Source organism: Larus michahellis, chromosome 4 (genome assembly GCF_964199755.1).
Source record: "Larus michahellis chromosome 4, bLarMic1.1, whole genome shotgun sequence".
Classification (NCBI taxonomy): Eukaryota; Metazoa; Chordata; class Aves; order Charadriiformes; family Laridae; genus Larus; species Larus michahellis.
In genome coordinates, this window is record NC_133899.1 from 53,614,879 (window position 1) to 53,641,346 (window position 26,468).

A 26,468-nucleotide genomic window follows, 5' to 3' on the forward strand; every position below is an offset into this window, starting at 1 on the left:
TTCAGCATGCAGGCACTCACGTTGCTGTTATCTATCTGCTTTAAGAACTTGGTAGCAAGACGAAAAATGAATACGTACTACAAATGCCAGGAGCGTGTTTCCCAGATGCAAACACTCTTTTTTCTGCAGAGAGAATGATTAAAGTGCCTACAGTGTTTTTTTCCCCCCCCAAGAAGAGCAAATCACACAGGCTACTGCTCTGAGCACAGAACGAGAATCCAGACGCTGGTTACGGATGTCACTCAGCATCAAAAACAACAAGACATGGGGAACCTCACTTTACCCTGATAAGTTTGAGAATTTAACTCTCCAAAGACAGAGTTAAGACTGTGGAAGCAGCAGCAGCCCCAAGGAACCCCACTGCCATGTGGGTTGCCACCACAGCCCACTAAGGAGTGTTTAAACACTGTTCAGTATTAGGGCTGAGGTGGGACAGGCTGAAATCCAGCTCCCAGAGCTCAGGAAACACCCTGAGATTTATTCCTGGTCAGCCTGGAGGGGCAGCTTATCATGACAAGAAGTCACGCTGTTAAGCGGTAACAGGTTTAATGATTAACATTTGCGCATACAAGAATCATTCAGAAGCTTTTTCTAACCTGTCCCCCCGCTCCGGCTCCCAATGGCTTATCCTCAAATGCTGCTTCTTCCCCCAAAGGAACATGCAGAAAAAAAACCACGCACCAAAACCTGGGTAATTGAGAGGGTGGAAAGCTCTCAACCTCCCCAGACATGGGCAAAATTTATTCCCCCCAAGCTATCTCAGCCCCCTTCGTTTATGGGAAGTACCAAAACGGTTTTTAAGTGGCCAACCCATTGTTGACCACATGGAAATTAAAGGGTGAGGAGGTGATCCAAACCACCACGGCAAGTGAAACCCTAACAAGAATGAGGTACACAGTCAGTTACAACAGCAGCTACCACAGGAGTTTCAATTGTCTCTGGGGTAGTAGCTTGAATCCCGTGCAAAGTTCTCTGAATTCATGTTGGTACGCAGTTAATATCCAAGCTGTCTTGGCTTCACTGGTCTTTTAATCAGAGTTAATAACCAGGTTAGCAGATCTGAATAACGAACATACTTTTTTTTTTTTCTTTTCTTCCTTTCAGCAGAAATTGAGGCTTAAACTCAGGCCTACATCAGGGAAATGGGGGGACGAACGTTTTCTCTCCCCAGGTCTTTATCTTACTTATTATAAACTCCACGGGACAAAGGTCGTCTTTTCAGTTCACATTTCATCTTGCACAGAAGAGCCCCAGGTCTGGACGCCCAAACACCCCCATGAGGAAGGATGTGCAGGCTATCAGGAGGGACCCAGCAGCACAGGCTGTATGTGAGGTCTGGACTAGGAGCAAGATGTATGGGAGATCTCAGGCTGCGTAGTTCTGATGTGCAAATTGCTCAGAAAGGGATGGCAAGGCAACTGGTAACTCCACGGAGGCTTGCAGCTGCTCCTAACAGCCCCTATTATTCAACAAGTTGCCCTGCCTCGCTCTCCCATCCCAGATGAGCACCAAAACAAGTCCCTCGTGCACAGGAAGAGCCTGCTACGGAGATACACATCCAGCTGTGAGCCAGGCGATGCGCTCCCCTGGCATACGGAGTTACAGCCAGGGCAGGGGAAAGGCTGGCAGCTGCTGGAGCCAGCTGAGTTTTCATGGAGACCAGCTTCTCTCCTTTTGCACCTGAACCCAAAGCACACTGCCAGCACTCACCCAGCTCTTGCCAAGCAGACCCAGGTAATGGCTGGAGTCACCCCCATCGCGACCCGGTGCGGATCTGAACCCTACGTTGCAAAAGTGCTGAGCCCATCCCAGCCTAAGCAGCATCCGACTCTCAAAGGGCCACCAACTGACAGGCAATGACCAAAATGCACCTAAATTTACACACATCAGATATGGGACAATGACAATGATACGGGAATTTATCTTGGGGAGAAAAATACTAAACTGATATCTTAAAGCAAATTCTGATCTAAATAGCAATATTTTCTGTTCAAATTCAATTCACCTACTCAAGACTGGAAAGATATGAATTGTCTTTAATGATTCAAAATAACGTTCTGGCCACATGCTTCATGGCTGTCCTTGCCGCAGAGAACCGTGTGGACCACAATTAAAGCTTCACACAGGGCCAGCAAGTTAAATCTAGCAGTGGGAGATGTATTTCTAGTGGAATTATAAAAGCATTAATAGAAAGTTAGACAAGAAAATTGATGATGCAACGTGGATCCTCAAAATTTACTTAGCCTTAATGAATCTGTCACAAGACTTGGTTTAGTAAATTCCTGGACATTTAATAAATGCTGTGCGCTGCATTATTTCCTAATTTCTTAGATTCATTGCTGTATAAATGAGGGAGCTCAAATGGTCACCATGCATTTCTGCTTTCTAATGCTCTGAAGGATTCTTCCATGGTGAATAGCACCACTCACCCACCACCCCCAAGAAAAGTCCAGATATTTCATTTAAACTTTAGATGTTACAGTTTTTGATTCTGCTGAAGACCAGCTGAAGGAACTGAGCGCATATGCATGCTGGGGTTTCTGAACGTGCAACCCATGGGCAGCAACACGTTCCTTTTGCGCACTCGTGAGCTGGGGAACTAGAATACTGCTTTACCAGGCTCCTAAGGTACAGGAGGCACAGAAGAATAAGGAGATCCCTTCATACGCTCAGTTCCCACACTCTCCCCTCCCTCCTGCACCTGCTGCTCCTGCCCAAGTGACTGCCAGGAGCCCCTGCTCCTGCACACCAGGCGATCTGGGACACGGAGTAACGCCAGGGTGTCAGGGAACTGCCACAGTTCAGGAGGCCACAGAGCATCCCGAAGGCAGGCGTGACATGTTAGGGAGAATTTTCTCACCCCTTCTTCAGCACTTATAGTGCTGCTAATACCTGTTCATCCATTCCTGGCCCTTCTTTATGATGTCTCTTAGGAGATATTGGGGAAAGCCAGAAGAAAGATACAGAGCATTCCGATCCCCTGTAAGCTCAATGCGATAATTATAATCCTCTAACTAAAAAGAAAGAAGAGGAAAAATGAGATGGGCTGTGACAGGTTGGGAGGACTAAATCTCCGTTAACTAGGGCACCAAGATTTAAAGGACTCAGCTTTGCACATATCATACGCCTCTAACAACGTCCCCGCAGTACACTGTCCCTGCCAACTCCTCGGCGAGGAAGCACAAGCAAGAGTTGGTGAGACCCACTGCCCCGAGGGTGCTGGCAGTGGGCAAGAGGACTCATTGCCATGCCGAGACTAAAGCGTCCAAAGCCATGGGGGTGGCAGGAGCACTCAGGTACCCCCTTGATTCACAGGTGCAAGGGGCAGCAAAGGTCAGAGTGGTACCAACCACACAGGGCAGAGCTGCACCATTAAACAGCTGAACAGCAGCAGGAAGAAGAATGTAGCAAATAAATAACCTATTTTTCATATTAGCCCTGCCAAGCACAACCATTTACATCATCCCACCATGTCTTGCTTCAACTCCAGCACATCTTTCTTGAAGGTGAGGCTTTGAGCCCAAGAAAATCAATGAGTAAATAATTTACAATCAATAATTATTTGTAATAATGCTGTAATCCAAGCCATACAGGCATATCAGCAGATTTTCCCTACTACCCAATGTGACTCAATCTGTATCCTGCGCTGTAAGGACAGCGTTGTTTACTTTCACCGTAAACCACCTCCTCCTGGCTCGCCTAACACCCAGCATGAGATTTGTGTCTGTTCAAGAACCTGACCCAAGCCAGCAGTCCATCCGCTGACTTAAAACCTTTTCAGGCTCAGCCAAAGGGAGCTTTTGATAGGTGCTTGGGCAGCCTCTCCAAGGCTAGACCTCACTTGACCGCATCTCGTCACTGCCTGACGCGACGGTCCCTCTGTGCTGCCCACAGCTAGTCCTCAAGGAACACCGATTTCTCAGCCCTTCCCAAAATTTCTTTGGGAGTGCCCAACCAGTGTGGTCCAGTCTTCCCAGCACGGACTGGAAATGCCCCCCAGGGCTGCTCAGCTAGCGGGCACGGTGCAGCAATGGGGCATCCCAGGGCACAGCACAGCCAGACTTAGACCACCCAAACGCAGAGAGGATGCACACAGACGCAAGTTTGCTCAGATTTGCTCCAACAGATTTTTTTGAAAGGGTTACCTCATCGCAGAGCATCCATCCTTCTGCTGCCAACCCAAGCTCAGTATAAACACCACATTGCACTCCAAGTGAGGGGAGAAACATGACTGTGCTCACCCCAGCCTGCATCTGGTACTGCCAGGGGAGCCGGCTCTGCTGTTCCCGAACACAAAACCAAGAGCCTTAGCATCACAGAAGCAAGTGTAGGACCAGCAGGGATGTGGCAACTCAGCATCCCGATGCCAGGGACAGGGTTATGCCCTACTTGTTTGTCACTGCTCCTGTCAGCCCACCCAGAGATCACTTTGGGAGGCTGTGCCCTACCTTTAGGCATAAAAAGTTACTTCTAGTCAAATTGTGACACGCCGGAAGGTTGGGAAACATAAAGCCTACTCCATGAGCAGCCTGATGTAGATGGTAATTCCTACCATGCAACTAGATCCAAAATGTCTCCTAGAAAGGTACAAAGGGAAAAAAAAAAAAAAAAAACACAAAAACAACAACACATACGTAGTATAGCACTTGGGAATTACAGCATGATCACATCACTGTGGAGTGATGCAGTCTGCAGCGAGCACTTGCAACGTTCACATTTCCTCACTCAGACACTTTACTATTAATTTTTACAATTTAAAATTACTTTGGAAAACTACACAGGGAGTGCAGAATTGTTTTAACTTCGTTGTGTGGCTGTGATGGCTCCCATCTGCACTGCTACCGTATCCCTGTTCCCGCGCTCGGAGACTAACTCACCAGTTACCCAAGGAGCTGCACCGCTTTTTGCGGCTCTGACGAGCTTTTCCTCATTTATTAGGCTTTTTACTGCATGCTTCCTACCAAAAGGCACAAAGGTACAGCATGGCATTACTAAGCATGACACCCTCTGGCACCAAATACTTTGTTTGGGGCACTCAGCATGCGAGCAGATGGAAAACATCAGTGTTCTCCAATTTTGTCCTGCAGGAAGACTTTTTCAGAGAACCTCTGAAGATATCTTCATTGGGTAAGAGCACTTTTCCAGCCAAGACCCGGCGGTTTCAGGATTCAGCCTGTCCAAAATAAAGTCGTCAAGAAAAATATTTCTTTTTTTTTTTCCTCGTCCCACAAAATGGTTGATGCATGTTTCAGCGCAGTTGCTTTTTTTTCCCTCTTTGCTACTTCAAAACAAAGCCTCCTCACAAGGACCACGTTTCAGCTTCAAAGATGAAACATTTGGAAAGTTGGAGAAAGAAAACAAGAGGTTAAAGTAGATAATTTTCTACAGCTTTAGCCAAGTGTCATCAGTGTCCATGCTACAACAGAGTCAGAAGTCAGAGCATTAACCCAGCCTGACCGTGGCAGCCCGTGGCAGCCTTGGAGCCTGGACTGCAAAGATCAACCCTGCAGCTCCATCATGGCAGGGCGACCAACCACGCACCATCAGCCTGGCTAAAACAGCTTCCCTGCCCAGGGGCAGCCCCACGCGGCCGCCTCATTCCTGTCCTGGGACAGCACAGAGGTGACACGCCAAGGGTGCTGCTGGGCCTCCGCTGCCACCACAGGAGGAGCTGGAGCAGGTCTCTGTGGAGATGATGCCCCTGAAGCGGCTCCAGAAAGAGCACGCAGCTGCCTGTCGAGAAATTACCCATATGCTCAAAGCACATCACAACATGGGTAATTTCTCTGCAATGATGGGGCCCAAGAGACCACTTTTCTTTTTCTTTTTTTTTAAATGTACTCCTATATATCTCAGTGTCTCCACAGCCACAAGCACAATGTGGACCTGGAAATCTGATGAGGACAGTCCAGCTCCTGTCCTTTATCACTTTTATTAGTTGCAGGAATATGTGCATATAAAAATCCAGTGAGAGACAGAGGCAGGTAGGACGCAGCCTTTCCTTATAAATCCTGTTGCTCAGGAACAGAGCTCACCGTGCTGCACCTTTGACATCTTCCTCTTGCAGCAGATCATCCCTGACCTGCTGCATTTCTGCTAATCCCGTTCTTGGTTCAAACACGTACAAAGGGTAAACTCAACCAAATGTTTTGCTAAGGTTATCTCATCTCCAGCCCTTCGCAAAACTTGCAAGCTAAGCCTCCCAAAAGCCCTGTGAAGCAGATAAAAATCTCCATTTTAGACTTTGGGGAAACTGAGACACAGAAGCCTGTAAGGAGGCGGAGTTTGCAGCTCGGTCAGTAAGTCAGCTTGACTCCCGCTCCACGGGTCTCGCTTTAGTTATGTCTTGACCTTTAATGCAATAGTACGGACGTGCTGTAGATCACAGCCTCAGCACCAGGCGCTGCACAGGCAGAACAGCAGCCACAACCGACACGACGAGCCCCAAAGAGCTTACAGCCCTGGTACAGGAGCTGGCAGATCGGGCTGGGGGAGCACAAGAGAGCAGTCTTCACCACTAACACAGGAAAAAGAGAACGAGGTGCTGGGACTGTCACCGAGATGCCGTGGGACAGGAACAACCAGCTGGTACCCTGCGGAGAGCAAGAAAGAGATGCTGCCCGGCCAGGCTCTGCGCCAGGGCTTTCCCTGCAGAAGGGAGGGGATGCATGGCACGGGGGAGCCGGGGTCCCCTGCCGACCCATCTGCTTCAGCCCCAGCACGTTCGCCTCTGTTCATGTCATTGCCTTTCTGCTACGCTGCATGTTTTTCTAACAGCGATAAGTCATTTTTCAGTGCTCCAACACGGGCAGTCCCAGTTCGGTACCGCTGAAACAAAACCTGATCATCTCCCCTTGCCTTTCAGGTGACTCACGACCTGCCCGCCTCAGCATCAAGCGCCCAGGCCGAGTTTCACCATGGCAAAGAATGACCTGAGATGTCTCGCAAAGGCTTCTCTTTCCAGCAAACACTGCTACATCTTTAGCTTTTAAATCTTTGTATATGCGAAGACAAATCTAACTGTGGAAACAGCTGCGTAGTGAAAGAATGCTTCCAGCTGCTTCACCCACTTATTTAATGGAAAGGCTCTGGGGGAAAAAAAAAAAAAAAAAAAATCACCTCCAGTGGGTCTGTGTTTCAACCCCGCCACCTCCACACACCGTCCCAGGCTGCCCAGACCACCACGCTTCCCAAGCCCCAGCGACCTCGCTGCAGCTACCTCGTCACTTTGATTAACAATTAAGGCCAGCGTTGCCAACTGGATTTTATTAATATTATTATTGCAAACCATTGCTTTTTTTTTTTCCCCTCCTTATTTTTTAATGCACCACATGGGCCACTGGGACAAATTAAATATAAAATCGTTTTCTGCCATTTAGGCAAACAGCATTCATTCCTGCATTTTTAAAACATAAACACCGTAAATAAAATATTAAGCTGTCGAACTCTCACTGAATCTTCCTCCTGCAGTAATACCCCTGGAGAAATAGTTACCAAGTTGTCCTTTCCCAGGGAGCTGGCACAGGCCTCTCATCTGGCATTTATAAGAATCCCACAGAGATTAAAAAAAAAAAAAAAAAAACACAAACAAAAAAACCAACAACAAACAAACAACAAAACACCCCACCACCAACTCAGTGTTGTGGGGGTCTGGCTGCAGCAGGAATGGCTCCCACAAAACCCCAAGTGTTAAGGGCCATCCCCCCCACCCTAAAATTAAGTGGGAAGAGCAGAGGCCATACAGGTGCAGGGAAGAGCTGGGTGGGTGCTGGGATTTAGCAGGGGAAGAAGCCAGGCTGAACGGCACAGACAAACCCAGCACTTGGAGGGCGCACCTTCCCCCCTGCGAAAGCATCGGCGCCACGACCTGCAGCTTCTTTTCCATCCTTTTTCTGGCACCCCAGATATTTGCAGAGCTGCAGGGAGCGGAGCTGCTCTGCAGGCTGGTGCGATGGAAAGCCCAAGTCCCCCTCACTTCTCCTTTAGTTTGAAGGGACGAAGATGTTTTTAAGAAGACATTTCATAAGCTGTTGAACATGGAGATGTCACTGGCTCGCTCACCGTGCCTCCCCGGGCTTGGGTTCCCACTGCCTGCATCTGATGTGGTCTGGCTTACAGGCAGCGCAGCAGCCGCGGGGGGACCATGCAGCCTCCCGGGCTGTGCTCACACCTGTGCAAACGGACACGCGGCCGCCCAGCGTAAAGGACAGAGAGAAGCCTATATAGCCACATTCTTCATCTTTGCCCCAAAAGGCAGGAGACTCGAGAGCGAGCAACCTGGTAAGAGTCAAACCGTAAGGAGGCTTGCTGAAACGAGCTGTGGCACCTCATTAAATATTAGGCCCTCCCTCTCCACGGCACAGCAGGACATGAAATCAAACCTGTACTTCATAAGCCTGACAATATGCCAATGCAAGGAATCTGTGCTCTTCCCCCTATTGTTGGTGGGTTTTTTTGTGTTTGGTGGGGGTTTTTTTTGTTTGCTTTCTAATGTAGGACCCACCTCTGATCCCAGAGTTACATCCCTGAGACTGCAAGACCTGCCTCCGGGCAGGCACACATGCAGGAGCTCCATGGGTATCACTTATTGATCCACAAAAGCTGCAGCTTATCCCGGTTGCGAGGGAAACAGCACCCCCCCAAAGCTGCGCAGAGAGGGAATGTGATGAAGGGATGGGAATAAATTCATTCACGAACGGACAGTGAACATCAGCCGGCACCTGCTCTGAGGGACTCGGAGACCCCCAGCCAAAGGCAGAGAACAAACACAGCAGAGCGCACTGCTTGGCCGAGCTAAGTCTGCCAGGGTCTGAAGAGCATACGTTACGGTGGGGTTACACGGTAGCAAATACAAGTGAGGCTAAACTTGCCAGTCCGGCTACTCGGAGAAGCAGGTTAACCCCAAAACTTGCCTATTTTCTGGCTAAACAAGAGGGGAGAATCAAACAACTGACATCTTTCCTTGCTCAATGCTTACAGACACCTGCTGCTCTCAGGGAGTCTCCCACTCTCTGTCTCACCACGGGCAGGTGACGCTCAGCTCAGTAATGTTTGCAGAGCATTTAGAAACCCTTTGCTACAAGGGAAAAGGACACCTTGATCCTATCTCCCCGCTGCTCATTTGACATGGCGGAGTGCAGAGGTAGGGAGCAGCCAGGAACGCTGAGCCCAGGCAACGTGAGCCAGGATTGCAATATTGGGTCTCTCAGCGGCCAAACTGCCTGCAGTGGGGGCACAGAGGAACTACACAGGTCACAAAAGTTGGTGGGACAGAGGTAAGAGACAATATATCCGCTCCAAAGAGCGATCGGGCACCAGCCTAACACAACTCAGAGCGTTTAACTAATGATACTCTTCTGTGTCCATCTTCCAGGTGTGTTTCCTACCACCCGCTTCCTCCATCTGCTTTCCTACCACCCCAGAGAAGTCAGCAAGGTGGAGGAGCCTGCGGGCAGCCTCACACTCAGCTTTTGACCGGGAAAGGGGAGCAAATACTCCCATCCTCAGCTCACAGTCAGCCAGGAGCAGAATTCCCGTTTCAGAGCTACCTACCAGCCACCCCTCTGACTATCGAGCTTTGCCCACGTGACAGCGATGGCCTTGCTCTCTTCAGTGGGACACGGGCAGGCTGGGCGAGCTTCCCACCCTGCAATCTTTAGAGGTGGGAGGACAGAGTCCTGGGCTCTGCCCATCAGCGTCGTGCTAAAGCAGATAAGCGGCACATGGTGAATGATTAACCGCCCGTACACAGTGTGGAAATGATGCCAAAGCCCCTCCAAAAGACACACTGCACAGCTCCTGCCTCCAAGAAATTTCCAAGGAGGAAGAGGCAACCTCCTGCCCAGAAGGGACAGAAGAGAGCTCAGGGAAGAAGTCCATCCTCCAGAAACACCCAGCACACAAACCAACTGCCAGAGGTCCCGGGGCTCCTCCTAATAGATATGAAACTATGCCGTGGTCCAGAGAAAAGATGGATTCCGAGGACTGTGGTACTCAGTTGTGTTTCCACCCTCTGTGGCGTGTGGAAGGGGGAAACGTGCTGGGGCTCGGCACGCCACCAAGTCAGCCCTGCCCTCTACCAATTTCTGCATTTTTATTTCAAGCATCTATAGGACCTGTTTGGGGAGAGGCTATTGCAGAGAGCCCAAAGGTCAAGATTTCTGGCTATGAAGCAGGGATCTGGAGGATCACCATTAATGCAGGAGCTGTTTCTGGGACACTGATCTCTGACAGCTCCCTCTCAATTTCAATTTTCCCTTGCTGACTCTGGGAGTCAGACATCCACATTTTATGTTTAAAGTTGTGCTCATAAACATGAGATCAACAAATAACAAACCAGTTTGAAGCCGAGACTTGCAATCAACTATATCTTTTACCTGAGATGATTTTTACTCTTCACATTGGGAGAGAATAAAGAAGAAAACCACAAACCCAGAAAACTCTTCATTTTTTTAAAAAACATGCAATTCGCCTTAATTTGCCCAGGATTTGAAATGTCACAGCATAGACGCAAGAGCAGAACTCTTGGACTCACTCACCCAAAAGCCAAGATTTATTTTTTTTTTTGTCCCAGACAGAAAAGCAGCCAGTTTTAGAAAACCGAAAAAATATTTTCCAGAGACCCGTAAGTCACATGAGTCACCCTTATTCGCAGATGAGCCCAAACCTGAACTCCAACACCATCGCTCATGCAGAGCGGAGGAAACCAAAAGCTGGATCAAAACGGGCAGCTTGTCTCGGTGCCTCTGCAGCAGGCCAAGGGACACGGGAAGCACGCGGAGCGCAGGCACGCCTCCTCTTACACAAGACTGCCATTATATATTAAGTCAAGTAATCTGACTTTGCGGGGGATGAACTCAGGGTTGAGGGCTCTGCACTGCTAAAGCACAACCGTTTCTCTAAATTCATCATTTCTCCAGCGAGGTGGTTGAAATGACACATTTTCCACGCCGGCTGGGTGAGGGCAGCGGGCAGTGCCGCAGCTCGCACACTGTGCGCCCCAGAGCCAGGGTAAGGATGCGTGCCCAGCACTGCTTCGCACAGCTGTAGCCCCTGGGCAACCAGCCCCGAAGGTTCACACAAAGCCATAGCCCCTGCGCAACCAGCTCTGCAGGCTCACACAGACAACTCATCCCAGGAGACCAACTGCTCAGACCCCAGACAGATGCCACCTCCTGCGCGGGGGGGTGCTGTCCCCAGGCCCCCACCGACTTTCCTGCCCTGCGCCCGCCTGCAGTTGCTTCTCTGCTTCCACCCCAGCAGCGCCAGCAGAGACTGCGTCCGGGATGGCTCGTTATCCACCTCCCATTGAAGCGAAGCCCATTCGGCTCTCCGATAGCCACGCTGCTGTGTAGTTACAGCAGCACATATATTGCATTTTACCAGCTTGCCTCTCACGGCAGCCCCCCAACCTCTTGGGAAACAGCTCTGCACACATGCGGGGAAGCCCAGACACCACAAAATCCTCCTGTTTCCCTTCTCTATGCAAACAGATCATGGCAGGATGGGGTATTTCCACCACACCTCACTGTCAGGTGCATCAGGAGAGGGTCCTTCATCCCAGCCACTACTGCTAGGGGGAACCAGGACTTACTCGTGGGGGCTGGCCCATCGTGGGAGCTCAGTTACAGAGGGAGAGAAGAGGCAAAGGATGAGTATTTTCCCCTGCTAAGGGATTTCAGGCATGGGATGCTTTACCTCTTTCTGCGAGCAGGACCAGATTTGGAGTGGCTGTTACACGGCACTATAGTTTGTAACAAGAGGCTTTGTGGTTAGCCATGAGCCCACACCGCCTCCCCCAAATAGCGATGTAACAACGTGCAGCACTGCCACAGCATCCTCCTCCCGAGGAGGATTTTAAGGTGCTTGGCAGAGGATATGGATTCATGTAACCTCACAAGCCCTCTGAGAGGGAGTAAAGTAAATGCAATAAAAAAATGGAAGGGATAAGCGGGGGAAATGGAGACATAAAACTGCCAGAGCAGCATGTTCAAGCACGCGCAACAAATCAGGGGCAGCTTCCCCCGCTGCTGAGGTGGAATCCGACAGGCAGCAACGCTCCAAATCCTCCGTTTGTTCAAGTCGACCCTGGCCAGCCTGAGAGCGCTTCCCAGCACACTCCCATGGGCTACAGCACTCGCACAGAGCTCCTTGCCCAGGGGGCACCACATTCATTTCCACTCCTGCTCCGTAGAAGGTCTCAACAGCAGAGCAGCCAGAACTGCCGGCAGCCCCCGGCCCCAGTGAGCGGCAAATAACGTCCTCGCTCTGCCCAAGACCCTCAGTTTTGACTTTTGAGTTGCGTCTGCTGCAAGCGATGGCTGAGGGTCTCAGCAGAAGGATTTCCACCCTGCTGCCTGAGGGCTGGGGCTGCTCTGACAGCATTTTCCAAACATTCACGAGGCTTCCCAAACACCCACCCACACACCTGCCACCCGAGTTTACAGGTGGAGAAAAGAGAGACACAGGCCAAAAATCCCAGCATCAGTTGAGGAGGGAAGCGGAGAGCCCCGGCGCCTGGCCCCTGCTCCGACTCTGGCCAGGCTGCTGCTGCTTTTGTTTGCTTCCATGTGTGCGTAACCGGCTGATAAATGGATTTGCAGCCAAAGAGTGACACACAGTGCAGTTCCTGAACTGCTTCAGCTGGATCACTCTGGGGAATGGTATTGCTGGGCCACTTTTGCTCCAGAGGCTGGTTTATTTTTTATGAAGCTACTGCCTAGAGTTGGGAGAGCTATATTGATGCAGTTATAAAGGCTGAAGGAGGACAAACCTCCTCCATGGACAGAGCACAAAGGTCCTCACCATCCTCAAGTCAGGAGCTCAATTTTATCACCCTACCCAGCCCACAGACACCCAGGAAGGCAGAGTGTGGGGTTTATGAAAGCACTTTTGAAGTAGCACATCAGGGCACTGCTACCACCCCTTGGGTTAGCAAGGAGCCCCGAGGGCTCCCCCCTCTCCCACCCTGCCCAAACCCGACTCGCAGACTGCTGTCTCTGGCTTAAAACAGACAAAACTCGAAAACTGAGCCCAGGTCGCCGGCTCGGCAGCAAAGCAGAAGGAGGCGAGGCAGAGGCTAGTACCAGCTGCACAGTCCCTCACTGCAAGCGCCGCTCGCATCCTCCGGCCCGATGCCCAGCAGCCGTCTGGCCAGAGGACAGGCTTGTGAGAGGCCATGGCTCTTACCTCGTCCTGATGGGAAAAAACTACAATCATACACGCATATGTGAGTGTATATGTAAGTATATATGCGCCTCTCGAACGCGAACCAAAAACCTTCCAGCTGTTTCACCCACCCTTTTCCTCAGCCAAGGGCAGCCGGAGAGCGGAGCCCGGGCGAGCCGGCGGCGGCAACTCGCAAATACTTTACCCGCGGCATTACTCTATTCCCCTGAGGTTTGCCCACCCCGCTCCCCCGATTGTAACGGCTGCCATGGCGACAAGAGACGAATGCTAAAATAAATACAAAGCAACCCGAAGGCAAAGCGAAGCCCTCCTCCCCCCTGGCCCTCCCCGGAGCATCCCTCCCCGCCGCGGCAGGGCGGGATGCTCGGCGGCCGCCGCCGCGCACTCACGATGAGGGGGATGGTCCTCTCCTCCCGGCGGAGCTCCAGCCGGCCGCCCGCCCTCTGCCCGCCCCGGGCGCTGCCGCTACCGCCGCCGCTGCCGGCGGACCTGCCGGCGGCCGCCGAGCGGGGCTTGTTGTCCTGCCATAAGTAGTAGAAAGTGCCCAGGATCCAAGCGACGGTCAGGATGGCGATGGCATTGGCCCTGATCCTCCTCATGCCGGGCGCCCCGGGGGAGCCTGGGAGCGCTGCCTCGACGGGCAGGGGCGGCTGCGGGAGGAAGGAGGGGGGGAAGAAGGCAGAGGCGGCGGCGCGGCGGCTGTCCCCGCACCGCTCCGGACACGGACCCGGCCCCGCACCGCCCAGCCGCCGCCGCCGGGTCCTAACGCCTCGCCCCCCCGCTCCGCCGCAGGGGGCGGAGGGCTCCGCGCTGCCGCCTCCTCCTCCTCCTCCTCTTCCACGGCGGGGGGAGCAGCCGGCCGGCGGCGGCCGCCGCCTCGCCTGCCTGGGTGCAGCTGGGGATGCGCCCGCTGGAGCGGGCAGGGGGGTGGCAGCCCCGGGGAAACGGGTGTTCCGATGGGGCGGCATCCCATGAGGCGGGGGGGGAGAGTGGGTGCCACGGGCTCAGCCCCACGGGTGCCACAGCAGCCTGCCCTCCTGCACCACTAGCCCAGCTCCCTGCCCTTGGTGGCCCCAGCGCCACGCGGCACTCTTTGCCGTAAGACAGGTGGCCAGTGAGTACACCGTGGCACCCCATGGCACACAGGATCCAGGTGCCTACTCACAGAATGATTTAGGTTGGAAGGGACTTCAGGGAAGATCATCTAGTTCCAACCCCCTGCCATGGGCAGGGACACCTCCCACTAGACCAGGCTGCTCAAAGCCCCATCCAGCCTGCCCTTGAACACTTCCAGGGATGGGGAATTCACAGCTTCTCTGGGCAACCCTTTCCAGTGCCTCACCACCCTCATAGTGAAGGATTTCTTCCTGATATCCAATCTAAATCTACCCTCTTCCACTTTGAAGCCATTACCCTTCCACTCCATGGAGATGGGCACATCCCTGGAGGCATCTCGCACTGACGCTGTGGGGGTTCACAGAAGCAGGTCTCTGGGGTGACAGTGGAGCTGCCCAAGCACCCGCTCCCATCATTGCTACACACAGCTGCCTGCCCAACAGCCACACATGGTCACACAAGGGCCAGGTGCCTGGAGACCACCACAGCCACAAGGTTTTCCAAGCCCTGGGGGACGGGAAGTGCAGCAGCAGAGGGGACACAATGATACAATTCTGCATCACAGGGCATTGACAAAGCTGTAGCTGTAAAAGGATCACCGAATACAGCCCTGTGGGCAGCTTAGGCAACAGACCATCCAGCTCGTGAAACCAAGCTACATTCAGGCACGGTACAGCTGCTGTGCAACTAGGGCTTAAGGGTTTGAGAGAGCAAGAGGAGGTACTGAGAAAACTCTGACAGTGAAGAAGCGTGCTTAGAGAATGTGGGTGCCTCCAAAGCACCCGATGAGGGGATTAGAGGATTTGAATTACAGAACGGAAAATGGGACTTTTTGCCTTCCTTACTCGTGGCCAAATCCCTCTAAATGTAATTACAACCCGCCCTGCTAAATTGCCATTTCAGGTTTACCTGTGTGCCACTCATTATCTGAAGCACAGCACAGTATGAAATTCATCTGTCAGATTCGTACTGTGCTAGCACTCATGGCAGAAGGCTATTGCTAGGACCACCACCACCTCCCAGGCCTGCAGCACGGCTCCACACCGACCTCCTGGCAAAGCACACTGCGCTCCTCATGCAGAAAGGGGTTACAACGCATCGTACATCCTAGCCAGGAGCCCACCAGCCACCCACAGCTTCCCAGGCCGGCTGATCATAGCCAGCGGCAAGGGGAAGTTTGAGACACTCAAGGCAAAAAAAACAAAGTCCTCCAAGGGATCGACAAAAACGTAATTAGTCCAAGCCGCCCAGTCCACATCTGTCCCAGTGGTATGAGTATCCCGTGGAAGCTGGGCTCCCACTGTTTTCGGTCTCTTTCAGAGTCCTACAAACAAAAGGGCAGCTGCCCTCCTTTGTGGGTTTGGATCCAGCAGCTGCCGGGGTTGCAGAGGGACATGAAGAGAGGCAGAGAAGCTGTATCCAGGATTGAGAAAAGGGAAAGACACAGAAGAACAACACATTCATGTCCCTGTGACAGCAGAGCCAGCTCCATACGCTGTCTCCTTTTTCACCACTGTGCAGATCATACCAGGCTTTGCTTGTTTTCTTATTAGTCTTTTCTCACTATCGGGTGAGATTCACTACAGAAAGCAAGTCACACAAACACTGATGGAGAAGTGTGTGTGAACCAGGAGAAAACCCTCTGCCCCAACACTTAAACTAAACAGGCCGCGTTCTCCTGCCTTTACAAGCACGTTGCTCCCCCCTTCTACCACAGCCATTCATTTTCTTCCTCCATTGCCCTCCCTGCTAGTGCAGACTATAAGCTGCTAGCTGTCTCCATTGCCTCCCCACACCACATTTCACCACTTCCAATCATCCTGAAGGTGACCCCCACTGCACAAGCGCCTCAGCTTCCGCCATGCCACTAACAGTTGAGAAGCCCCCTATAAGGTCAACCCAGCATTTTCTCTTTTCTGATGAGAAGAAACCCAGCTCCTTGACTCTTTGGATTCCCCAGGGACAACATCATTTTAAGCACCCTTCCCTTTCCAGAGCAGACATCACCTTTTGGGCAAAGGCACCTCAAAGGCTTTACAAGGGCCAGAGCAGCTCCCGGCACCCAGCTGGCCCTCATCTCTGGAAGCACCTTACACACAAGCCTTGAAAACTGACCACATGCCAGTGTGTGCTCCCAGACATTGATGAGGTCGTGCTCCTGGAGAGGAGGCTCTCGAGCTCTCAGCAGCACTTTCTCATGCCTGCAGAACACATTGCCGAGCCCTCTTTGCTATTCTGCCCCCATCACATCCTGTTACTCCCAAAGCATTGTCAGCAGTGTAGAAAACAGCACAAAAAAACCACAAAACCTCAGAGTTTACTTGTACTACCTGGGTTATGTGACCTGCTGACAACTTACACAAGTGACAGGAACCATCCTGTGCAGAATGACTACTTTCAGTCATTAAATCAATTCATTAATTACAAGAAACCCACAACCCAGATAAATTAACCCTTTCATTTGAGGACCCCAAAATCCCTTTCACTGGATGGCCTGTAGGCAGGTGTCAGAAGAAGCAGAGAGCTCTGTAGGCAAGAGCCCCGAACAGAACTCAGCTCTGACATAGGAAGGACAAGCTGAAGTTCAAGGTGTCTTTCTCCTAGGAGAAAGTTGCTGTTACTCCTCTCTCCCTCCAGGAGTCAGCCCCGAAGCAGATGGGCTGTTCCTGCAGAAATGCAGCCGGAGCACGGGGTAGCGAAGCTCTGCTCTAGCCCACCACCCCAGCAAAAGCACCAAGTCACTCACCCTCAGAGCTGTTGGCAGAGCAGCTCACACTTGACCACAGGTACCCAATTCAGCACAGATAAGCCAGATTTGCAGAGACGCATTATTTACATCGCTTAAGCTTTGGGACCTATTAGAGCTGGAAAGGGTTAGGGACTAGAGCTGGCTGACCTGAGGGGGACAGGACCTTCAGCACAGCTCCAGCGGAAGAGACATGTACTTTTGCAGCACCAGGCTTCCATATGCTTTGAAAGTGTCTCCCCGGTGATCTTTCATCTTCAGGGCCCAAATCCTTCACTGCAGGATGACTAGCTCCCAGGTCCAAGCTACTCATAGCCAAGGTCCTGTGTTCCGCAGCCAGAATTCGCAATGATTTCACCCCTGACTGCAGAGCTTTGCTCCAGAATCTCATCTTTCTTTTTAAAAGACAGTAGATTTCTAGCCTTATGTATCTACAGGGATCTCTGACAATATAAATTGTTCAAGTATAGCCATACTGTAAGCTGCAATGTTGCATAGAGATATTAGAGCCAGTCCCATCAGAGATAACAAGAGTACCAGGAGCAGTCTGGCACAGAGATCTCTACTCAACACAGCCTGCAATGTAGACATACAATGAATATTAACAGTGATAATACTTCACTGCTGATCTTTGCAAAAGCATCAGCTAATTCAATAAGTGCCCTAAGAGAAGTTACCCGAAAAACAAACTAAATAAATCAAGATTATACAAATATCACAGCAGAATTATGGGGTCTTACCACCATGCCTGTTCTTTTCCAGTTTCCTCTATAGCTGTTACTTCCATGTTAGAGATATTAAGTCTTTTCTTATTTTGTTAAAGTAAGAAACTAAAAACTAAAGATAAGAAATTAAAAAGGTTTGTACAGTTTTGGACAGTGGAATAATATAAGGGACCCCTTGACAATCCAGGTGGCTGATTCTTTAATATAAGCATAGGCTAAGTATTTGGTGAGTAATCTAGACACAGAAGCGGGAGGGAGGAATATGACCAGCTACAGGGAAGAAGTTTATGTAGGGGGTTAAGAATCTTATTTTCTTTATAATCAACAAGGCCTTAATCTTCATCACCTTCAGTGGAAAGAGATCTCCTAGAACCATGAATATTAAACAGTGCATTCAAGAAGACAGTTTTGTGTCTTTGGCTGACAGCCTTGGTAAAAACAGCCAGGAGAGCAGATCTGCTGTCCCAAATTGCCCAGATAGAATTAAGGTCTTTGTTGCAGAGGAAGAAAAGACAAGCGTTGTCCAGATTTGTCTTCAAAAAATTAGTGAAGTGTGACTGCTTTATAGTTATGGTGAGACAAAGTGCATGCTTTTGCAGTCATCTGACATAAAATGTAGCTGTGCTTTCAACTATGAAACATCTGGAGAACGCCAAAGGGTTTTTCTTAGCTCTACTCTGATCTGAAAAATCAGGTCCTCTGTATTTGTGGCCTCCAGGCATGGAAGTACCATCTGAAACATGAACATAAGGTCTGTCTAGACTCTGGAAACAGTTTGAACAAAGTCATCCAGAGTTTAGCTAAGAACATTTAAAGAAAAATCAGCATTAGGATTCAGGGGCTGGAGCAGGTGTATTGGGTTTGCATGGCAAAGTTTTGGTAGCAGGGGGGGCTACAGGGATGGCTTCTCTGAGAAGCTGCTAGAAGCTTCCCCCATGTCCAACAGAGCCAATGCCAGCTGGCTCCAAAAGGGACCCACTGCTGGTCAAGGCTGAGCCCATCAGCGATGGTGGTAGCCCCTCTGGGATAACATAGTTAAGAAGGGGGGAAAAACCAACTTACAGAAGAGCAAACAGGAGAGAGGAGTAAGAGAAACAACCCTGCAGACACTAAGGTCAATGAAGAAGCAGGGGGAGGAGGTGCTCCAGGCATCAGAGCAGAGATTCCCCTGCAGCCCGTGGTGAAGACCGTGGTGAGGACGGCTGTCCCCCTGGAGCCCATGCAGGTTAACAGTGGAGCAGATTATCCACCTCCAGCCCATGGAGGGCCCTACGCCAGAGCAGGTGGATGCCCAAAGGAGGCTGTGACCCCCACAGGAAGCCCACACTGGAGCAGGCTCCTAGCAGGACCTGTGGCCCCATGGAAAGAGGAGTCCACACTGGAGCAGGTTTGCTGTCAGGACTTGTGTCCCTGTGGAAGGGATTCAGGAAATTCAGGAAAACTGCTCCACGCTGGAGCAGTCTGTTCCTGAAGGACTGTGCGCTGTGGAAGGACTCACATTGAAGAAGTTAACGGAGAACTGTTTCCCATGGGAGCGACCCCACACTTGAAGGGGAAGAGTGTGAGGAGTCGTCCTCTCCCTGAGGAGGAAGAAGGGGCAAAGACAACATGTGATGAACTGACCACAACCCCCATCCCCATCCCCCTGCACTGCTCCCGGGGAGGAGGTAGAGAAAAATCGGGAGTGAAGTTGAGCCCTGGAAGAAGGGAGGAGTGGGGGAGAAGCTGTTTTAAGATTGGGTTTTATTTCTCATTACCCTACTCTGATTGGATCAGTAATAAATTAGATTAATTTTCCCCAAGTCAAGTCTGTTTTGCCCATGATGGTAACTGGTGAGTGATCTCCCTGTCCACAACCCATGAGCCTTTCATTGTACTCTCTCTCCCCTGTCCAGCTGAGGATGGGGAGTGATAGAGTGGCTTTGGTGGGAACCTGGTGTCCAACCAGGGTCAGCCCACCACAGCAGGTCATGCTCCAGAGAAAAACAAGTGTGGCATGTTATCCTGCTGGGACAAGAGCATGTGGTCAGGGAAAGGCAGCTCTGTCTGCTCACAGCTGGCCGGGAGCTGAGCTCCACCTTGCAGGAAAGTCCTGTGCACCCAGCTGGTCTCCTGCCTGCATGCTGCATGCGCTATGGCCTGAAGATCCAGAAAGTCCTGTATTTTAAAGCCACGAGGAAAAAGGAAATAAATACGGCTTAGCTCCCTATAGCCCTCCAGCTGCAGGAGTTCCTTCTTTTAATTCACACTCCAAAGCACATCTACACACGTAGCTGAAACAGCTCTGGTACTTTTCTTAGCTAAGCCTCTGTCACGGCTCCTAGAAGAGTTATGCAAGGGAAGAGCAGCCTCAGTTCAGGGATTTTTCACAAGAGACCACGTCTCAAGGAGCTCCTTCTGCAAGGGCAGAGCAGGGTGCCTGGGAGAAGGTGAGACATCTCAAGATGGTTTTCTCTGAACTTGTTGTCACCAAGTGGCTCCTTCCTCCTCTTCTGGCCCACCCCTGGGCTGGACACTCACCTTCCCTGATGAAGCTTTTACCAAGCAGGGTCAATGATCTGCTTCCAGGTCACGAATTGGTAGGTAGGAGTGGCCGAAAGCATTTTACCCATTGAAGGGAGAGGACTCAGAGCTCATCCCTGATTTCAATTCAGGAAAACTACAGGAAACGGAGCGAGAAGAGGAAACGTTTGTCCCAATGGGCAGAAAGAGCTTAAGTCCTTTCCCCATAAAGTATGAAAGGCTCCTCTGATGACCATAGCATGTCACTGTGCCCTTTATCCAAATCTAAATCATACCTCTGCAAGCCTCCGAGACATGTTTACCCCTACCTTCATGCCAAGATGGCAAAGTGTGTGCCACCGCTTGGTTGCTGAAAAGAAAAAGAAAAATGTTATCTGCATTACTTATCTACATTGGCCAAATTCCTAAACTGCCTGAAATACTCTCCTTGTCTGAAAAAAAAAAAAAAAAAAACAAAAACTTTCTCATGCAGGTCAGAGGGCATGGGTATGCATGTGAGTTTCTGAAAATCCATGTTGCCGTGCCGCAGGTCATATATCACTCTCGACAGCATTGGCCTCAGTCACCACTGGGAAACTACAAGGTGCGCCAGAAATCCAACAGCTAGTGTCAATCGTGCCCTGCCTAGAGCTAGATACTGCTCCGGCAGTCTCAGGTACTGCCCTTCACACCGACACCGTGGCCACAGGCACTGTAGAAAGCCCAGACAGACAAACCGCTCCCCTGGGAGCTGCTCCATCCTTAACTTATCCTGGTGCTCAATCAGAATAGGGCAGATGCCAAATATTTCCACATTTAACAGGAGATAAGCTGCCTAGGGTGGCATATATGTTGATCAGGACAGAAATACCTTCTGGCTCATTGTTTCTGGCCAGCATGCAAACGGTAAGGTGGTGGAGGGGAGCGACTCAGGGGCAAGTTTAGGCAAATAGCATGTGGTTAAGTGGGAACTAGGATTTCAGTTGCTTCCAATTGTACAGTTAAACATTGTCTTCAGTGCTATTTAAGGTCACTGTAACCTTAACGTTATTTTCATTAGTATGTTTCTTAATGAAAATAAGAGCATAGAGAAGATTTCCCAATAAACTGTAATTAACAGTTCCACATTACACTTGTGCTCTTCAAGTACAAAGAGAAAAATCATCTGCTGAAAGGCAAACACCAGCAAGATGAATCTCCCTTGACAGCATGGAGGAGCCAGGGAAGTCTTCAGAGATGGTTAGCTGGGATTCAAGACCCCCCCTCTCCCCCTGGGAGGGGGTCCCACTAAGCCTCTCTGAGCCAGGTAACCCAACTCTCTGCCACCACCAGACCAGGCGTAGCCTTAGTGAGGAGCAGAGTTATGGCAGAATCAGGCAGGAGCTACCAACAGCAACGGAAAATGCCCTAAATTCATGTAATTTTTTAAAACTGTAGAAACAGAATAAATATTTTAAGTAGTAATAATTACATATTCATATAACTTATTAACTAGAAGATACACTTATAATCAACCTGATTCACTTTATGAGCCTGATATAAATTTTCACTCTCCCTCCTTTTCTTATCTCCTTTTCTCACCTCAAATCATTTGCTTCTCTTCCTTGCTGCATCTTTTCTAGGACATGGATTTATTTCCCACCTTTATGGTAAAGCACGTAGCACTTTTTCTGGTGCTCAGAATTAATTAACAATAAAATCTTTTTATTACGATCTGATGACAATTTGCTTTCCTTTATTGGCAGCCCATCACAGCGCCAACTGTGACCCGAACTGCAATTTAATCCTCATAGAAATTCGAGGCTTTTACAGCTCAATGTATCTACCAGGTTAGTGCTCATAAGAGTCCTCTTGGCTGCAAAGCAGAAGCAGCTTGAAACACTCATCTGGCAAAATGATGAAACTCCCGTCTTCCACTACAGAAGAATTCCATGTGAAAATACAACAATCTGGGAAATAACCTGTGAAAAATATCCTACCCAGTTTCTCGCATATCCCATACAAGGGGCTTGCACCCTGCACAGCAGACTGGGTTTGAGTCAAATGCAACGAAAAAATGCTTGACTTTCCTAAAAGTCACAGTGAAGTATTTATTTTTTAAGCTCTATCACTCAAAATAGCCTAGACAATTAATGGAAAACTTTCCAAAACATTCCAGCCCTGGCACCAAGCGTGAGAAAGTCCAGGCTGAAGGGAACCCAGAAATAGGAGCCACAGATCGGTCAACTGCAGAGGCACTGCAGTGCCCCTGCAGCAAGGCTGATCCCATAATCTCTGCCTGCTGGGATTGAGATCTATCCCCAGGTGGCAAGTAGAGAGCATAAAAAAGCCAGGGAAGATGCTGGAGTCCAGAGCACATCAGGCATCCCTGTAATGTCAGGAGCAAGATCCAGGCAGATCAACACAATGCTAAAGACTTATCAGTTTCTGTCTTTTCCATCTTTATTATACTGGAACATCTTTACTCCCAGAGAGGTGGGAGAAGGGGACTGCAAGGATGGCAAGAATATTTATTGAAATGATAGCTCCAGTGGAACTACAACCAATAAAACCTGCTGACCTGCAGCAGGCTGACAAGCAGTTACATTAGTCTGGAAGACACCAGGGCACTCCATGGGGCAACGCACAGACACCTCCATCGATGCAGCACCATTTCTGATTTAAGAGTAAGGTACGCAGTCTCAGCCTGGCAGCATCCTCTGCCATTGCGATCGCTTTAAACAACAATCTAGGTATTCCTAAGCTTCCACAAACACGCCGCTAATTTATTTTGACGCTCTTGCAGAAATGGAGCTTCTGTCCTCTCCCGACTTTATAAAGTCATCCAGCATGGGTACCCCTTGCACTGGCATCATGCAGGTAGCCAGTCGTTTTGGATGAGAAACCCTCAGCTCTGCTGTGATAAGACTGGTGACAGCTCTGCTTGGTAAGACTGGTAATTTGGAAATTAAACCCCTGCACGCCACCAGCCCCCCAGCCTCTGCTGGCGGTGGGACAGGTCAGCATCACAGGTTAGCATTCACCATTTGTCTCCCACATTGGGGTTAAGCACCGATGCGGCGCAGGAGGATGAGAAAGCCAGGCTGACCTGTGCCGTGTCGCAACCCAGAATTAATGAAGCACGAAAAGTGCAATGACAGTTGGGGTGGCAAGAGAAGCACTGGCATGAATGATCTCAGCGCAGGTACAAGTAACCTCCCTAGACTGATGCTGCGAGGTCCTGGGAGCACCTGACTCCAGCTGAAGGTGGTGAAGATTTGAGTACATTTGCTTTGGGGAACCAAGTTCACATCATCCCTGTTTGGTGTCTCTGCACCTGCAGGCCCTTTCCAGCCCTGAATCCTGTAGCAGGCACATGGGCATCCCAATTTGCTGATCGTGTCCCACAGAATGAAAGGAGATTTGGAGGTGCAAGCCTGAGGGCAGGGTTTTCCTCCAAAGCTCCCCAGTGCCAGTGCCTGAGCTGACAGCCTCACCATGAACATACCTGACACCAGGGGCTATCTGTTACAAAACATCATCCCAAAGGACTGCTAGAAAACGTAGCATTTGACACATAGTTAGCAAGAATGTAAGTTATGCTTTACTGAGATAAACCAATGGTTCGTTTCACCCTGTCACCTTGTCCCCAGCAGTGGTGGGAAGAGATGCTGTCTAGGGACAGCTCATACACCTGGCCCCTTCCTGCAGTCCATGCCTCTCATATTCCCCTGGGATACCTGCCCCTCTCGTGCAGGATGCTGGAGCGTTCAGTCCTGCTATTCCCCATAGGATCTGTTTATGGGAACAGAGTCTATAAATTAAGTAACTGCCTTCTTAACCTATTAACAGCATCTGCTTCCACCATCTCCTGTGACAGCAAGGTCCAATACTTCACTACTCACTGTGCAACAATGCGTTGTCTTTCACTTGTTGGAAAAGAACCTCCTACAGGCTCCACCGAGTGCCCCCTGGTCCCAGAGCAGTGGGACTTGGTGCACGGCAGTTCTCCATCCACCCTATCCACTACCTCCACGATTTGTCCTCTCAGCCAGCCTTCCCCTTTCCCAAATGAAGGGGTCCCAGATTTTTTTTCCCCCTCTCCTTGAAAGGCAAGGTGCTTCATCATTAGGAAGCCGTTTTTATAACATGCACTGTATAATAAAGAAACATACTAGAGATTACATTTCTAATAGTAATAGGAAAGGTCAGATTCATATTCTTTAAATATTCACATTTTAGGACAAATATTTTCTCCCCGCTAAAGGTGAATGCTGTAGAAGTGCTGAACAAAATGACCTCCACCACTTTTGCACAGAAAAGGGATGGAAATTATGATGTAAGAGATTTCACTGTTTAAAAAAAATGACCCCTCATTTTTCCTCATAATTGTCTCCAATACCTGAATGCAAGCCTTGGCAATGAAGAGCTGTCACTGTGGGAGCACAGCAGCCAGAAAAAAGAGTGAGAAATGAGAGAAACTGGTTAAGTCACCGTGAGTAGAAGTGGTACTCTTCCATCTGAATGCTTGCATGTCTGCAGAGATGCTCAGCACACCACTGCAGCATTTTCAGATGCAGAGATACATCCATGCACGCATATACACGTGCGCACATGTGTTTCACACACTTAGATAAGTTTCAAGTCTAACTCGGGTTTGCAGCAGGCACTACTTTCCCTGATGCAGGCTAAAGACAAGGAAAACATCTCCCACAGGCGCTAAAAGGCATCGCAAGCCTGACCATTTCTGTTTGAAGGTCACGGCAAGATCAAAGAAATGTGCTATCTCTAGCAAATATATAATTACTTATGCACGTAATTCCTCTACAAATGTGTCCACTGCAACATACCTTTCTCTGCAGAGAGAGGATGAAAAAGCCTACGTGCAACAACTATAATCGTACTGCTTAATGGCATACTGAAGAACACTTATAGGTTGTTTTAGCACAGTAAAACCCATATAGACAAAAATAACCATATCAATAGGCCCGAGTTTTAAAACCCTATGTACATCCTGGGTGCAACCTCAGCACAGTCGCACCACCATGCGTCAGCACAATACCGACCTTTCATTCTCCATAGCCCGGCTCTTTCCTGCTCCAAGCAGCCATGTCAGCCAGGCAGGCTCTGATCGAGCCCCAGCTCAGGGTAAGCTCAGGCCCCACCATCACAGCACCTCAAACACACACACTGGGCGCTCTCACACACCACATTCCTGCCCCATCTGGGCAGCAGCAGCCCCTGTACCCACATCTCCAGGGATGAGGGGCAGCTCTTCCCTACCTGGCACCCACAGGAGCAGCTGAGGGCAGCAGGCACAGAGCAAGTTGGGAAGGAAGCACCAGGTTTCCTTTATCATCATGTCCAGGGAGGAGCTTGCTAGGAGGACAGCTGTGTCTCGTAGGGCCGTTTGGTTCCTGCCAAGCTCTGAAGGATGGCGTTGTTCAGACTGGTTTCCAGCCCTCAAGGACTTCCACAAACCTTCCAAGATAATCCAGGATAAAAATAGATTTAAAATAGATTTTATCTATTTCACTTTTTATTTTAGTTTATCTCTTCTGCTCTCCAAACATCACGTCCTCATTTGTCCCTGATGGCTGTCGTGCAAGCAGTCTCCTTGTGTTTGGGGTTTGCTCTGTGCAAAGACGGGCGGCTGCTCCAACCTCAGCGATGGCGGCTGTGCCCTCCGAGCTCTGGCCCACCCAAAGGCAACTCTTGCCACCCCTCTGAAAGTCAGCGTTGAAGCCCAACTTAAAAACTCAGTTCCTACATCTAGGCTTTACAGCATCTCCCGAGGCGTTTCTTTCTCTTCCAGTGTTTGCAGTGAGACCAGGATCCAGATTTAAGGTGGCTTGTTGTTCAAGAGCAAAGATCCAATGTCATTAGACTCCGCTCTGAGCAGTGGTGCCAGGGAGAACAGCCCCGTTTCCTAACTCTCAGCAGGGGCAGAGCATGCTCCAGCTAATCATTTTCAAAGAATGGCCTGAGGTTAAGCCCTTCTGGTATTTGCAAGGAAAAACCTGCTTCTTATTCTTAAAGCATATAAATAACAATGTTTGTTGAAAAGGAAAAATAGGAAGAGTCGGAGAAAAAGGGAAACATGGACATTTTCCCTGAATGGGAAAGGAGGCTCATTCTGTTTCTGAGAAACTACCCTTGTAAATTGTCATTTTTGAGGTGCTTTGCAACAAAAGCATTTGTAAATCAGAAAG

General features: G+C 50.0%; 1 protein-coding gene across 3 annotated transcripts in view; it reads right to left on the reverse strand.

The window, feature by feature from the left end:
- GALNT16 (polypeptide N-acetylgalactosaminyltransferase 16) overlaps positions 1-25,569 on the reverse strand; it is an 88,079-nt gene extending 62,510 nt beyond the window's left edge. The window contains exon 1 of one of the 3 annotated variants that reach the window (XM_074584857.1): positions 25,540-25,569. Coding sequence is in view for 2 of the 3 variants with exons in the window: in XM_074584858.1 (XP_074440959.1) it covers positions 13,578-13,787 (210 nt within the window). In the remaining variant the exon portion in view is untranslated. Of the gene's footprint in view, positions 1-13,577; positions 13,961-25,539 lie in introns of those variants that run through there. The other 2 variants (XM_074584858.1, XM_074584856.1) reach the window with 2 other exon arrangements.
- Positions 25,570-26,468: the final 899 nt, after the last annotated feature.